The following is a 15,733-nucleotide window of genomic DNA, read 5'->3' on the forward strand; positions in this document are numbered from 1 at the left end:
CTTTTATATTAACTTTGATTTCCCTTGTCAGCGATGGTTGCACTATTTTGCCATTTGAGTATTTCAGGTGAAGTGTGCTACACATGCCCTTACACTTCCTCCCTTACCACCATTCAGGGGCCCAGACGACTCCCTTGTCCATCCCTCCCCACTGATCTCCCTCCTGGCACTTATCCTTGTAAGCGGAACAAGTGCTACATATGCCCTTACACTTCCTCCCTTACCACAATTCAGGGCTCCAGACAGTCCTTCCAGGTGAGGCGACACTTCACCTGTGAGTCGGCTGGGGTGATGTACTGTGTCCGGTGCTCCCGATGAGGCCTTCTATATATTGGCGAGACCCAACGCAGACTGGGAGATCATGTTGCTGAACACCTACGCTCTGTCCGCCAGAGAAAGCAGGATCTCCCAGTGGCCACACATTTTAGTTCCACATCCCATTCCCATTCTGACATGTCTATCCACGGCCTCCTCTACTGTAAAGATGAAGCCACACTCAGGTTGGAGGAACAACACCTTATATTCCATCTGGGTAGCCTGCAACCTGATGGGATGAACATTGACTTCCGCTAATGCCCCACCTCCCCTTCGTATCCCATCCGTTATTTACATACACACATTCTTTCTCTCACTCACCTTTTTCTCCCTCTGTCCCTCTCACTATACCCCTTGCCCATCCTCTAGGTTTTCCCCTCCTCCCCCTTTTCCTTCTCCCTAGGCCTCCTGTCCCATGATCCTCTCGTATCCCTTTTGCCAATCAACTGTCCAGCTCTTGGTTCCATCCCTCCCCCTCCTGTCTTCTCCTATCATTTCGGATCTCCCCCTCCCCCTCTCACTTTCAAATCTCTTACTAACTCTTCTTTCAGTTAGTCGTGACGAAGGGTCTCGGCCTGAAACGTCGACTGTGCTAAATTACAGCTGAGAAGTTATTGGAGAAGTCACTGCGGCCTCGTGCCTATTCCCAGTAGGAAAGGTCCTTACTGGTTAAACAATGCAATGTATCTTTAAAGAATGAAAAAAAATGTTGTTAAAAGACTAACATTTCATTTTTTCACTAATATTGCAAATGCTGAAAAAATTGAAAAGAATTTCTCTGACCCTCAGCTTTGTATCAACATGACTAATGAGAAGATCCATCAGTATATACATGAGATTCTTTTCCAATGGCAGCAAGAAGAAAGTGTGCAAGAAGGGGTTACCATGGAAACAGCCAACTCTCTGGGAAACCAAAAAGCAATTTTGAACTTCTTTTTTCAGGTACACTTTGAATTTTTGCACTGATGTTAAAAATGTAATTTACAGATGGTTGTTGCAGATGGTAGTAAGATTTAGAAATTACCGGAGACAATTTACTTGTTATAGCTGTTCTATGACAAAGCTACTTTTGGTTCAGATCTCAACCAACTGTCATTTCCTGTTGAATTAGAGGTGTTGAATTTGAGAAAGGATTTTTGTTTGAGATTCCCTGAGTGCAATTGGCTGAAAACACTACAGATATAGTGCAACCAACATCATCCTGTAAATTGGTTAGTACCAAATAGGATATTTAAGGCACAATACCTACATTCCACAAAAAAAATAGTGATTGTTGTTACCTATGTTACCAAGGAAAATTTCTGTCATACTGAATTGAGATGACAGCATTGAATTTCTTCTCTGGTTCGGATTTATTCCTGTACTTCTAACCCCACCCCATAAGAGCATGCTGAATCAAGAGTTCAAATTTTAAGGAAAGATTAGTGGAAAATAAAATTGTGTGGGACATATCAGCTGGCTCCTGGAATTCAGAGAATTGTGTTATTCTGTGTGTATTTAATAAAGAACTTCAGTTCCCAATGTACAATGTGGGTCATTTACTTGCAACCTGGAAGTGATGTTGGTGAACAGGTCATACTCGCTCCTGGTGGCTGAGGGTCCCGAGTGAAAGGTGGTCGAGCTGAAGCCATTCTGTAGATCTGTAAATACAATAGTTCCAGTGTTTTCAACCATGCAAGTTTGTCTTTGTTAAAGAACAAACTTAACATGGTGTCAGAAGTCAGCATGAGGTCCAAATACAAAGCGTAACTGAATACAGCGAGTGACAAAGAAAGAGATGCAAGGTTCGAATGGAGAGAAGCTGCGGACAAGAGAGCCCGCTGTCTCGAAATTCACCGAGAAATTTGGGTGAAAAAAGTATGAAAAATTCTGTTGTGGATAACCTAAGTCCACGCACAGCTATGCAGCTGACTGGCAATCAAGCTGGTAATTGGAAATGCTTCATATAATGATTCATAGTAACATAGAAAACCTACAGCACAATACAGGTCCTTTGGCCCATTGAGTTGTGCTGAACATGTCCCGACCTAGGCTTACCTATAGCACTCTATTTTACTAAGCTCCATGTACCTATATAAAAGTCCCTTAAAAGACCCTATCGTATCTGCCTCCACCACCATTGTCGGCAGCCCATTCCACCCACTCACCACTCCCTGAGTAAAAAACTTACCCCTGACATCTCCTCTGTACCTACACCCCAACACCTTAAACCCGTGTCCTCTTGTGGCAACCATTTCAGCCCTAGGAAAAAACCTCTGACTATCCACACGATCAATACCTCTCATCATCTTGTACACCTCTATCAGGTCACCTCTCATCCTCCGTTGCTCCAAGTAGAAAATGCCGAGTTCACTCAACCTATTCTCATCAGGCATGCTCCCCAATCCAGGCAGCATCCTTTTAAATCTCCTCTGCACCCTTTCTATGGCTTCCACATCCTTCATGTAGTGAGGAAACCAGAACTGAGCACAGTACTCCAAGTGTGGTTTGACCAGGGTCCTATATAGCTGCAACAATACCCCTCAGCTCCTAAATTCAATTCCACAATTAATGAAGGACAATACACCATACGCCTTCTTAACCGCAGATTCAACCTGAGCAGCTGCTTTGAGTGTCCTATGGACTCAGATCCCAAGGTCCCTCTGATAGAACCATAGAAACTACAGCACAGAAACAGGCCTTTTGGCCCTTTTTGGCTGTGCCGAACCATTTTCTGCCTAGTCAACCGACCTGCTCATGGACCATATCCCTCCATACACCTCTCTTCCATGTATCTGTCCAATTTATTCTTAAATGTTAAAAAAGGACCCGCATTTACCACCTCATCTGGCAGCTCATTCCATACTCCCACCACTCTGTGTAAAGAACCCCCCCCCAATATTCCCTTTAAACTTTTCCCCCCTCACCCTTAACCCATGTCCTCTGGTTTTTTTCTCCCCTTGCCTCAGTGGAAAAAGCCTGCTTTCATTCACTCTATCAATACCCATCATAATTTTATATATCTCTATCAAATCTCCCCTCATTCTTCTACGCTCCAGGGAATAAAGTCCTAACCTATTCAATCTTTCTCTGTAACTGAATTTCTCAAGTCCCGGCAACATCCTTGTAAACCTTCTCTGCACTCTTTCAACCTTATTTATATCCTTCCCATAATTTGGTGACCAAAACTGAACACAATACTCCAGATTTGGCTTCACCAATGCCTTATACAACCTCATCATAACATTCCAGCTCTTATACTCAATACTTTGATTAATAAAGGCCAATGTACCAAAAGCTCTCTTTAAGACCCTATCTACCTGTGACGCCACTTTTTGGGAATTTTGTATCTGTATTCCCAGATCCCCCTGTTCCACTGCACTCCTCAGTGCCTTACCATTAACCCTATATGTTCTATCTTGGTTTGTCCTTCCAACATGCAATACCTCACACTTGTTAAACTCCATCTGCCATTTTTCAGCCCATTTTTCCAGCTGGTCCAAGTCCCTCTGCAGGCTCTGAAAACCTTCCTCACTGTCTACTACACCTCCAATCTTTGTATCATCAGCAAATTTGCTGATCCAATTTACCACATTATCATCCAGATCATTGATATAGATGACAAATAACAATGGACCCAGCACTGATCCCTGTGACAGACCACTAGTCACAGGCCTCCACTCGGAGAAGCAATTCTCTACTACCACTCTTTGGCTTCTTCCATTGAGCCAATGTCTAATCCAATTTACCACCTCTCCATGTATACCTAGCGACTGAATTTTCCTAACTAACCTCCCATGCGGGACCTTGTCAAAGGCCTTACTGAAGTCCATGTAGACAATATCCACTGCCTTTCCTTCATCCACTTTCCTGGTAACCTCCTCGAAAAACTCCAATAGATGGGTCAAACGTGACCTACCACGCACAAAGCCATGTTGACTCTCCCTAATAAGTCCCTGTCTATCCAAATGCCTGTAGATTCTGTCTCTTAGTACTCCCTCCAATAACTTACCTACTACCGACGCTAAACTTACTGACCTATAATTTCCCGGATTTCTTTTCGATCCTTTTTTAAACAACGGAACAACATGAGCCACTCTCCAATCCTCTGGCACTTCACCTGTAGACAGCGACATTTTAAATATTTCTGCCAGGGCCCCTGCAATTTCAACACTAGTCTCCTTCAAGGTCCGAGAGAACACCCTGTCAGGTCCCAGGGATTTATCCACTTTAATTTTCCTCAAGACAGCAAGGACCTCCTCCTTTTCGTCTGTACAGTTTCCATGATCTCACTACTTGGTTCCCTTAATAATAGACTTCATGCCAGTTTCCTTAGTAAATACAGATGCAGAAAACCTATTTAAGATCTCCCTCATTTCCTTTGGTTCCTCACATAGCCGACCACTCTGATCTTCAAGAGGACCAATTTTATCCCTCACAATCCTCTTGCTCTTAATATACCTGTAAAAGTTCTTTGGATTATCCTTCACTTTGACTGCCAAGGCAACCTCATGTCTTCTTTTAGCCCTCCTGATTTCTTTCTTAAGTATTTTCTTGCACTTCTTATACCCCTCAAGCACCTGATTTATTCCCTGCTTCATGTCATGCAACCCCTCTTCTTCTTTATCAGAGTTGCAATATCCCTTGAGAACCAAGGTTCCTTATTCCTATTCACTTTGCCTTTAATCCTGACAGGAACATACAAATTCTGCACTCTCAAAATTTCTCCTTTGAAGGCTTCCCACCTACCAATCACATCCTTGCCAGAGAACAACCTATCCCAATCCACACTTTTTAGATCCTTTCTCATTTCTTCAAATTTGGCCTTCTTCCAGTTAAGAAACTCAACCCTAGGACCAGATCTATCCTTGTCCATGATCAAGTTGAAACTAATGGTGTTATGATCACTGGAACTAAAGTGCTCCCCTACACAGACTTCTGTCACTTGTCCTAACTCGTTTCCTCACAGGAGATCCAATATTGCATCCCCTCTAGTTGGTCCCTCTATATATTGATTTAGAAAGCTTTCCTGAACACATTTTACAAACTCTAAACCATTTAGACCCCTAATAGTATGGGAGACCCAATCAATATATGGAAAATTAAAATCTCCTACCACCACAACTTTATGTTCCACACTGCCAAGATTCTTACCATTAATACTATATTGTGCCATCATATTTGACCTACCAAAATGAACCACTTCACACTTATCTGGGTTGAACTCCATCTGCCACTTCTCAGCCCAGTTTTGCATCTTATCAATGTCCTGCTGTAACCTCTGACAGCCCTCCACACTATCCACAACACCCCCAACCATAATGTCATCAGCAAACTTACTAACCCATTCCTCCACTTCCTCATCCAAGTCATTTATAAAAATCATGAAGAGTATGGGTCCCAGAACAGATCCCTGAGGCACTCCACTGGTGACCGACCTACATGCAGAATATGACCCATCTACAACCACCCTTTGCCTTCTGTGGACAAGCCAGTTCTGGATCCACAAAGCAATGTTCCCTTGGATCCCATGCCTCCTTACTTTCTCAATAAGCCTCACATGGGGTACCTTATCAAATGCCTTGCTGAAATCCATATACACTACATCTACTGCTCTTACTTCATCAATGTGTTTAGTCACATCCTCAAAAAATTCAATCAGGCTCGTAAGGCATGACCTGCCCTTGACAAAGCCATGCTGACTACTCCTAATCATATCATACCTCCCCAAATGTTCATATATCCTGCCTCTCAGGATCTTCTCCATCAACTTATCAACCACTGAGGTAAGATTCACTGGTCTATAATTTCCTTGAATAAAGGAACAACATCCGCAACCCTCCAATCCTCTGGAACCTCCCCCATCCCCATTGATGATGCAAAGATCATTGCCAGTGACTCAGCAATCTCCTCCCTCACCTCCCACAGTAGCCTGGGGTACATCTCATCCGGTCCCAGCGACTTATCAAACTTGATGCTTTCCAAAAGCCCCAGCACATCCTCTTTCTTAATATCTACATGCTCAAGCTTTTCAGTCTGCTGCAAGTCATTACTACAATAACCAAGATCCTTTTCCATAGTGAATACTGAAGTAAAGGATTCATTGAGTACCTCTGCTATTTCCTCTGGTCCCATACACACTTTCCCACTGTCACACTTGACAGGTCGTATTCTTTTATGTTTTATCCTCTTGCTCTTCACATACTTGTGGAATGCCTGGGTTTTCCTTAATCCTGCCCGCCAAGGCCTTCTCGTGGCCCCTTCTGGCTCTCCTAATTTTCTTCTTAAGCTCCTTCCTATTAGCCTTATAATCTTGTAGGTCTCTAACATTACCTAGCTCTCTGAACCTTTTGTAAGCTTTTCTTTTCTTCTTGACTAGATTTATTACAGCCTTTGTACACCACGGTTCCTGTACCCTACCATAACTTCCCTGTCTTATTGGAATGTACCTATGCAGAACTCCACACAAATATCCCCTGAATATTTGACACATTTCATCAGTACTTTTCCCTGAGAACATCTGTTTCCAATTTAAGCCTCCAATTTCCTGCCTGATAGCCTCATAATTCCCCTTACTCCAATTAAACGCCTTTCTAACTTGTCTGTTCCTATTTCTCTCCAATGCTATTGTAAAGGAGATAGAATTATGATCACTATCTCCAAAATGCTCTCCCACTGAGAGATCTGACACCTGACCAGGTTCATTTTCCAATACCAAATCAAGTACAGTCTCTCCTCTTGTAGGCTTATCTACATATTGTGTCAAGAAACCTTCCTGAACACACCTAACAAACTCCACCCCATCTAAACCCTTTGCTCTAGGGAGATGCTAATCGATATTTGGGAAATTAAAATCTCCCATCACGACAGCTCTGTTATTATTTCACCTCTCCAGGATCTGTTTCCCTATCTGCTCTTCGATTTCCCTGTTACTATTGGGCGGCCTCTAAAAAAAGCACCCAGTAAAGTTATTGATCCCTTCCTGTTCCTAACCTCCACCCACAGAGACTCTGTAGACAATCCCTCCATGGCGTCCACCTTTTCTGCGGCCATGACACTATCTCTGATCAACAGTGCCACACTCTCACCTCTTTTGCCTCCCTCCCTGTCCTTCCTTTTGAAGAAGGAAGTCTAAGAATCGGAGCGGGAGTGCGGAGGAAGCCATTTTTGAATTTTTCGGTTTTTTTCCATCGGCGTTCAGAGAGGCGGGACTGCGCAGGCGTGTGACGCCGGGCACTGAAGCGCGGAAGATTTAAAAGGAACAGAGCCTTATACAGTGGGCTGCGGAGTGAGCCGGGAGCAGAGTGAAAGCTTAAGGGCTTCAGTTCGTTGGGCTTAGGCGGAAACGGGCAAGGCCAGGAAGGATTGGTATTCATCTTTTATTTTTATTTGAGGAGAGGGGGCAGTATGAGTGTGAGGGCAGTTTGTTGTTCTTGGTGCCGGATGTGGGAGGCCCTGGAGTCTCCAAGCCTCCCGGACGTCCACATCTGCGCCAGGTGCGCCAAGATGCAGCTCCTAAGGGACCGCATTAGGGAACTGAAGCTGCAGCTCGATGACCTTCGTCTGGTCAGGGAGAGTGAGGAGTTGATAGAGAGGAGTTACAGGCAGGTGGTCACACCGGGACCACGGGAGGCAGACAAGTGGGTCACGGTTAGGAGGGGGAAGGGGAAGAGTCAGGTAATAGGGAGTACCCCAGTGGCTGTGCCCCTTGACAATAGGTACTCCTGTTTGAGTACTGTTGGGGGGGACAGCTTACCTGGGGGAAGCGACAGTGGCCGTGCCTCCAGCACAGAGTCCGGCCCTGTAGCTCAGAAGGGTAGGGCAAGGAAGAGGAGGGCGGTTGTAATAGGGGACTCAATAGTAAAAGGGTCAGATAGGCGATTCTGTGGACACAGTCCAGAGACCCGAATGGTAGTTTGCCTCCCTGGTGCCAGGGTCGGGGATATTTCTGATCATGTCCAAGATATCCTGAAGTGGGAGGGTGAGGAGTCAGAGGTCGTGGTGCATATAGGTACCAATGACATAGGTAGGAAAAGAGAAGAGGTCCTGAAAGGAAAATATAGGGAGTTAGGAAGGGAGTTGAGAAAAAGGACCGCAAAGGTAGTAATCTCAGGATTACTGCCTGTGCCACGTGACAGTGAGAGTAGGAATGCGATGAGGTGGAGGATAAATGCGTGGCTGAGGGATTGGAGCAGGGGGCAAGGATTCAAGTTTTTGGATCATTGGGACCTCTTTTGGCGCAGGCGTGACCTGTACAAAAAGGACGGGTTACACTTGAATCCTAGGGGGACCAATATACTGGCGGGGAGATTTGCGAGGTCTACTGGGGCGACTTTAAACTAGAATGGTTGGGGGGTGGGAAGCAAATTAAAGAGACTAGGAGAGAGGAGGTTAGTTCACAACAGGGGGATGGGAACCAGTGCAGAGAGACAGAGGGGTATAAAATGAGGGTCGAAGCAAAAAAGTAGTGAGGAGAAAAGTAAAAGTGGAAGGCCTGCAAATCCAGGGCAAAAATCAAAACAGGCCACTTTTCAACATAATTGTATAAGGGCTAAGAGAGTTGTAAAAGAGCGCCTGAAGGCTTTGTGTGTCAGTGCCAGGAGCATTCGTAACAAGGTGGATGAATTAAAAGTGCAGATTGTTATTAATGAATATGATACAGTTGGGATCACAGAAACATGGCTCCAGGGTGACCAAGGATGGGAGCTCAACATTCAGGGATATTCAATATTCAGGAGGGATAGACATGAAAGAAAAGGAGGTTGGGTGGCATTGCTGGTTAAAGAGGAGATTAACGCAATAGAAAGGAAGGACATTAGCCAGGAGGATGTGGAATCGATATGGGTAGAGCTAAGGGGCAGAAAACGCTGGTGGGAGTTGTGTACAGGCCACCTAACAGTAGTAGTGAGGTCGGTGATGGTATTAAACAGGAAATTAGAAATGCGTGCAATAAAGGAACAGCAGTTATAATGAGTGACTTCAATCTACATATAGATTGGGTGAACCAAATTGGTAAGGGTGCTGAGGAAGAGGATTTCTTGGAATGTATGTGGGATGGTTTTTTGAACCAACATGTCGTGGAACCAACTAGAGAGCAGGCTATTCCAGACTGGGTTTTGAGCAATGAGGAAGGGTTAATTAGCAATCTTGTCGTGAGAGGCCCCTTGGGTAAGAGTGACTATAATATGGTGGAATTCTTCATTAAAATGGAGAGTGACATAGTTAATTCAGAAACAAAGGTTCTGAACTTAAAGAAGGGTAACTTTGAAGGTATGAGACGTGAATTAGCTAAGATAGACTGGCAAATGACACTTAAAGGGTTGACGATAGATATGCAATGGCAAGCCTTTAAAGATCGCATGGATGAACTACAAAAATTGTTCATCCCAGTTTGGCAAAAGAATAAATCAAGGAAGGTAGTGCACCAGTGGCTGACAAGGGAAATTAGGGATAGTATCAATTCCAAAGAAGAAGCATACAAATTAGCCAGAAAAAGTGGCTCACCTGAGGACTGGGAGAAATTCAGAGTTCAGCAGAGGAGGACAAAGGGCTTAATTAGGAAGGGGAAAAAAGATTATGAGAGAAAACTGGCAGGGAACATAAAAACTGACTGTGAAAGCTTTTATAGATACGTGAAAAGAAAGAGATTGGTTAAGACAAATGTAGGTCCCCTACAGACAGAAACAGGTGAATTGATTATGGGGAGCAAGGACATGGCAGACCAACTGAATAATTACTTTGGTTCTGTCTTCACTAAGGAGGACATAAATAATCTTCCAGAAATAGTAGGAGACCGAGGGTCCAGTGAGATGGAGGAACTGAGCGAAATACATGTTAGTAGGGAAGTGGTGTTAGGTAAATTGAAGGAATTAAAGGCAGATAAATCCCCAGGGCCAGATGGTCTGCATCCCAGAGTGCTTAAGGAAGTAGCCCAAAAAATAGTGGATGCATTAGTGATAATTTTTCAAAACTCTTTAGATTCTGGACTAGTTCCTGAGGATTGGAGGGTGGCTAATGTAACCCCACTTTTTAAAAAAGGAGGGAGAGAGAAACCAGCGAATTATAGACCGGTTAGCCTAACATCGGTGGTGGGGAAACTGCTAGAGTCAGTTATCAAAGATGTGATAACAGCACATTTGGAAAGCGGTGAAATCATCAGACTAAGTCAGCATAGATTTGTGAAAGGAAAATCATGTCTGATGAATCTCATAGAATTTTTTGAGGATGTATCTAGTAGAGTGGATAGGGGAGAACCAGTGGATGTGGTATATTTGGATTTTCAAAAGACTTTTGACAAGGTCCCACACAGGAGATCAGTGTGCAAACTTAAAGCACGGTATTGGGGGTAAGGTATTGTTGTGGATAGAGAATTGGTTGGCAGACAGGAAGCAAAGAGTGGGAATAAACGGGACCTTTTCAGAATGGCAAGCAATGACTAGTGGGGTACCGCAAGGCTCAGTGCTGGGACCCCAGTTGTTTACAATATATATTAATGACTTGGATGAGGGAATTAAATGCAGCATCTCCAAGTTTGCGGATGACACGAAGCTGGGTGGCAGTGTTAGCTGTGAGGAGGATGCTAAGAGAATGCAGGGTGACTTGGATAGGTTAGGTGAGTGGGCAAATTCATGGCAGATGCAATTTAATGTGGATAAATGTGAGGTTATCCACTTTGGTGGCAAGAACAGGAAAACAGATTATTATCTGAATGGTGCCCAATTAGGAAAAGGGGAGGTACAATGAGACCTGGGTGTCATTATACAATAGTCATTGAAAGTGGGCATGCAGGTACAGCAGGCGGTGAAAAAGACGAATGGTATGTTGGCATTTATAGCAAGAGGATTCGAGTACAGGAGCAGGGAGGTACTACTGCAGTTGTACAAGGCCTTGGTGAGACCACACCTGGAGTACTGTGTGCAGTTTTGGTCCCCTAATCTGAGGAAAGACATCCTTGCCATAGAGGGAGTACAAAGAAGATTCACCAGATTGATTCCTGGGATGGCAGGACTTTCATATGATGACAGACTGGATGAACTAGGCTTATACTCGTTGGAATTTAGAAGATTGAGGGGGGATCTTATTGAAACGTATAAAATCCTAAAGGGATTGGACAGGCTAGATGCAGGAAGATTATTCCCGATGTTGGGGAAGTCCAGAACGAGGGGTCACAGTTTGAGGATAAAGGGGAATCCTTTTAGGATCGAGATTAAGAAAATGTTCTTCACACAGAGAGTGGTAAATCTGTGGAATTCTCTGCCACAGGAAACGGTTGAGGCCAGTTCATTGGTTATATTTAAGAAGGAGTTAGATATGGCCCTTGTGGCTAAAGGGATCAGGGGGTGTGGAGGGAAGGCAGGTACAGGGTTCTGAGTTGGATGATCAGCCATGATCATACTGAATGGCGGTGCAGGCTCGAAGGGCTGAATGGCCTAATCCTGCATCTATTTTCTATGTTTCTATGTTTTCTATCTAAAACCTGGCACTTGAAGTAACCAATCCTGTCCCTGAGCCATCCAAGTCTCTGTAATGGCCACTACATCATAACTCCAAATACTGATCCACGCTCTAAGCTCATCAGCTTTGTTCACAACACTACTTATGTTAAAGTAGACACATCTCAAACCTTCAGTCTGAGTGCGTCCCTTCTCTATAACCTGCCTATCCTCCCTCTTGCACTGTCTACAAGCTTTCTCTATTTGTGAGCCAACCTCCTCTTCCCCAGTCTCATCAGTTCGGTTCGCACCCCACAACAATATATATTTAGCAGTGAGTAGAGGCAGTGGAGCAGAGGAAAATTTGAAAGTGTTTATCTTTCTACATGTAATTGGTGAAGATGCTTTGGACATCTATAACGGCTTTCAGATTGATGAGACATCCTTGACATTGGACAATCTGATGAAAACGTTTGAGGAGTAATTTGTTCTAAGTAAAGACATCATATTTGAGAAATATGAGTTCTTCTGTGAATGGAAACAAAATGCCAGATTTGACCAATACTTAACTGAGCTTTACACACTAAGTAAGTCCTGTAAGTTTGGAGATTTGAGAGTCTCACTAGTCAGAGGCATAATGGTCTGCGGAATCCCAGATAATGGACTCAGAGTAAGATTGCTGCATGAAAATGATCTATCACTGTAAAAGGCTGTGAATATGTGTTAGGCAGCAGAAACTACACAAGCTCAAGCTAAGATTCTGTACCAAGCAGATACGATACAGGTGTCCCCCGCTTTTCGAACGTTCGCGTTATGAAACCTCACTGTTACGAAAGACCTACATTAGTACCCTGTTTTCGCTTTCAGAAGGTGTTTTCACTATTATTAAAAAAAATCAGCGCGCGATAAAAAATTTGGTGCGCAAAAAAAATCCATGCGTGATAAAAGGCAGCGCGCACCCAGAGCAGCAGCTCTCCCCGGATTTGGAACTGCATTCTCACCGGTATTGCTTAAACACGTGCCTGTGAGCAGCCATTTGCAAGATGAGTTCTATGGTGTCGGAAAAGCCGAAAAGAGCTCGGAAGGGTGTTACACTTAGCGTAAAACTCGACAGAATTAAGCGTTTCGATCATGGTGAACAAAGTAAGGACTAAGTGAGTTTGGTTTGTTGAAGCTGACGAAGATAGTGTTGACACGAGGAATTCTGCAGATGCTGGAAATTCAAGCAACACACATAAAAGTTGCTGGTCAACGCAGCAGGCCAGGCCGCATCTCTAGGAAGAGGTACAGTCAATGTTGCTGGCCGAGACCCTTCATCAGGACTAACTGAAGGAAAAGCTAGTAAGAGATTTGAAAGTGGGAGGGGGAGGGGGAGATCCAAAATGATAGAAGAAGACAGGAGGAGGAGGAATGGAGCCAATAGCTGGACAGGTGATTGGCAAAAGGGATATAAGAGGATCATTGGACAGGAGGCCCAGGGAGAAGGAAAAGGGGAAGCCGGGGAGAAAACCCAGAGGATGGGCAAGGGGTATAGTTGGAGGAACAGAGGAACAGAGGGAGAAAAAGGAGAGTGAGAGAAAGAATGTGTGTATATAAATAAATAATGGATGGGATATGAGGGGGAGGTGGGGCCTTAGTGGAAGTTAGAGAAGTCAATGTTCATGCCATCAGGTTGGAGGCTACCCAGACGGAATATAAGGTGATGTTCCTCCAACCTGAGTGTGCTTCATCTTTACAGTAGAGGAGGCTGTGGATACACATATCAGAATGGGAATTTGATGTGGAATTAAAATGTGTGGCCATTGGGAGATCCTGGGAGATCCTGCTTTCTCTGGCGGACAGAGCGTATGTGTTCAGCAAAATGATCTCCCAGTCTGCGTTGGGTCTCGCCAATATATAGAGGGCCACATCGGGAGCACTAGACGCGGTATATCACCCCAGCCGACTCACAGGTGAAGTGTCGCCTCACCTGGAAGGACTGTTTGGGGCCCTGAATGGTGGTAAGGGAGGAAGTGTAAGGGCATGTGTAGCACTTGTTCCGCTTAGAAGGATAAGTGCCAGGAGGGAGATCAGTGGGGAGGGACTGGGGGGATGAATGGACAAGGGAGTTGCATAGGGAGTGATCCCTGCGGAAAGCAGAGATGGGGGGGTGGGAAAGATGTGCTTAGTGGTGGGATCCTGTTGGAGGTGGCGGAAGTTACGGAGATTAATATGTTGGACCCAGAGGCTGGTGGAGTGGTAGGTGAGGACCAGGGGAACCCTATTCCTAGTGGGGTGGCGGGAGGATGGAGTGAGAGCAGATGTGCGTGAAATGGGGGAGATGCGTTTGAGAGCAGAGTTGATGGTGGAGGAAGGGAAGCCCCTTTCCTTAAAAAAGGAGGACATCTCCCTCATCCTGGAATGAAAAGCCTCATCCTGAGAGCAGATGCGGTGGAGACGGAGGAATTGCGAGAAGGGGATGGCATTTTTGCAAGAGACAGGGTGAGAAGAGGAATAGTCCAGATAGCTGTGAGAGTCAGTAGGCTTATAGTAGACGTCAGTAGATAAGCTGTCTCCAGAGATAGAGACAGAAAGATCTAGAAAAGGGACGGAGGTGTCAGAAATGGACCAAGTAAACTTCAGTGCAGGATGAAAGTTGGAGGCAAAGTTAATGAAGTCAACGAAGTCAGCATGCGTGCAGGAAGCAGCGCCAATGCAGTCGTCGATGTAGCGAAGGAAAAGTAGGGAACATTGATACCACAATAGGTTTGGAACATAGATTGTTCCACAAAGCCAACAAAAATGCAGGGATAGCTAGAACCCATACGGGTGCCAATAGCTACACCTTTAGTTTGGAGGAAGTGGGAGGAACCAAAGGAGAAATTATTAAGAGTAAGGACTAATTCCGCTAGACGGAGCAGAGTGGTGGTAGAGGGGAACCGATTAGGTCTAGAATCCAGAAAGAAGCGGAGATCTTTGAGACCTTCCTGATGGGGGATGGAAGTATATAGGGACTGGACAACCATGGTGAAAATAAAGCAGTGGGGGCCAGGGAACTTAAAATCATCGAAAAGTTTAAGAGCGTGAGAAATGTCACGAACATAGGTAGGAAGGGATTGAACAGGGGGGGATAAAACCGTGTCGAGGTATGCAGAAACGAGTTCGGTGGGGCAGGAGCAAGCTGAGACAATAGGTCTGCCAGGACAGGCAGGTTTGTGGATCTTGGGTAGGAGGTAGAAACGGGAAGTGTGAGGTGTGGGAACCATAAGGTTGATTGCAGTAGATGGGAGATTCCCTGAGCGGATAAAGTCGGTGATGGTGTGGGAGACAATGGCCTGGTGCTCCTTAGTGGGGTCACGATCAAGGGGTAAATAAGAGGAGGTATCTGCGAGTTGTTGCTGTGCCTCAGCAAGGTAGAGGTCAGTACGTCAGACTACAACAGCATCCCCCTTATCGGCGGGTTTAATGGTAAGATTAAGATTAGTGCGAAGGGAGTGGAGAGCAGAGCATTCGGGAGGAGTAAGGTTGGAATGGGAACAAGGTGCGGTGAAGTCGAGACTGTTGATGTCCTGTGGCAGTTAGCAATAAAGAGATCCAGAGCAGGCAGAAGACCAGAGCGGGGTGTCCATGAAGAGGAGGAGGGTTGAAGATGGGAGAAGGGGTCATCGGTGGAGGTGGAAGAGTCCTTGCCGAAGATGATGTTGAAGAGGTTTTGGCACCCCATGACCAAGAACTGATAGATGAAGAGCTGATGCAATTGGAAGAGGAAAGGATAACAATCGAAACCGAATGCAGTAGCGAAAGTGAGGCAACTACGTGAGATTTTCGCTGCAATGATAAAGTACGACTTTAATTTTGAAAGGCTACGTAGGTTTAGGGGATATTTGCAAGATGGTTTGAGTCCTTACAAAGAACTGTATGATAGAAAAATGCGCGAGGCTCAGCAGTCAAGCAAGCTTTCCACATCAGCCACAGCAGACGACGAACCTCGACCTTCGACATTGAGGCAGGCAGTCATAGGAGAAGAT

The 15,733-nt window shown here is 45.0% G+C and overlaps 1 protein-coding gene across 1 annotated transcript in view; it reads left to right on the top strand.

The window, feature by feature from the left end:
- The window catches only part of myo16 (myosin XVI), a 541,014-nt gene that overhangs the window by 323,828 nt on the left and 201,453 nt on the right, over window positions 1-15,733 (top strand). Inside the window, exon 21 of the mRNA XM_072264587.1 lies at window positions 1,105-1,257. Coding sequence (XP_072120688.1) covers window positions 1,105-1,257 — 153 coding nt within the window. The remainder of the gene's footprint in view (window positions 1-1,104; window positions 1,258-15,733) is intronic.

Source organism: Mobula birostris, chromosome 7 (assembly GCF_030028105.1).
Source record: "Mobula birostris isolate sMobBir1 chromosome 7, sMobBir1.hap1, whole genome shotgun sequence".
Classification (NCBI taxonomy): domain Eukaryota; kingdom Metazoa; phylum Chordata; class Chondrichthyes; order Myliobatiformes; family Myliobatidae; genus Mobula; species Mobula birostris.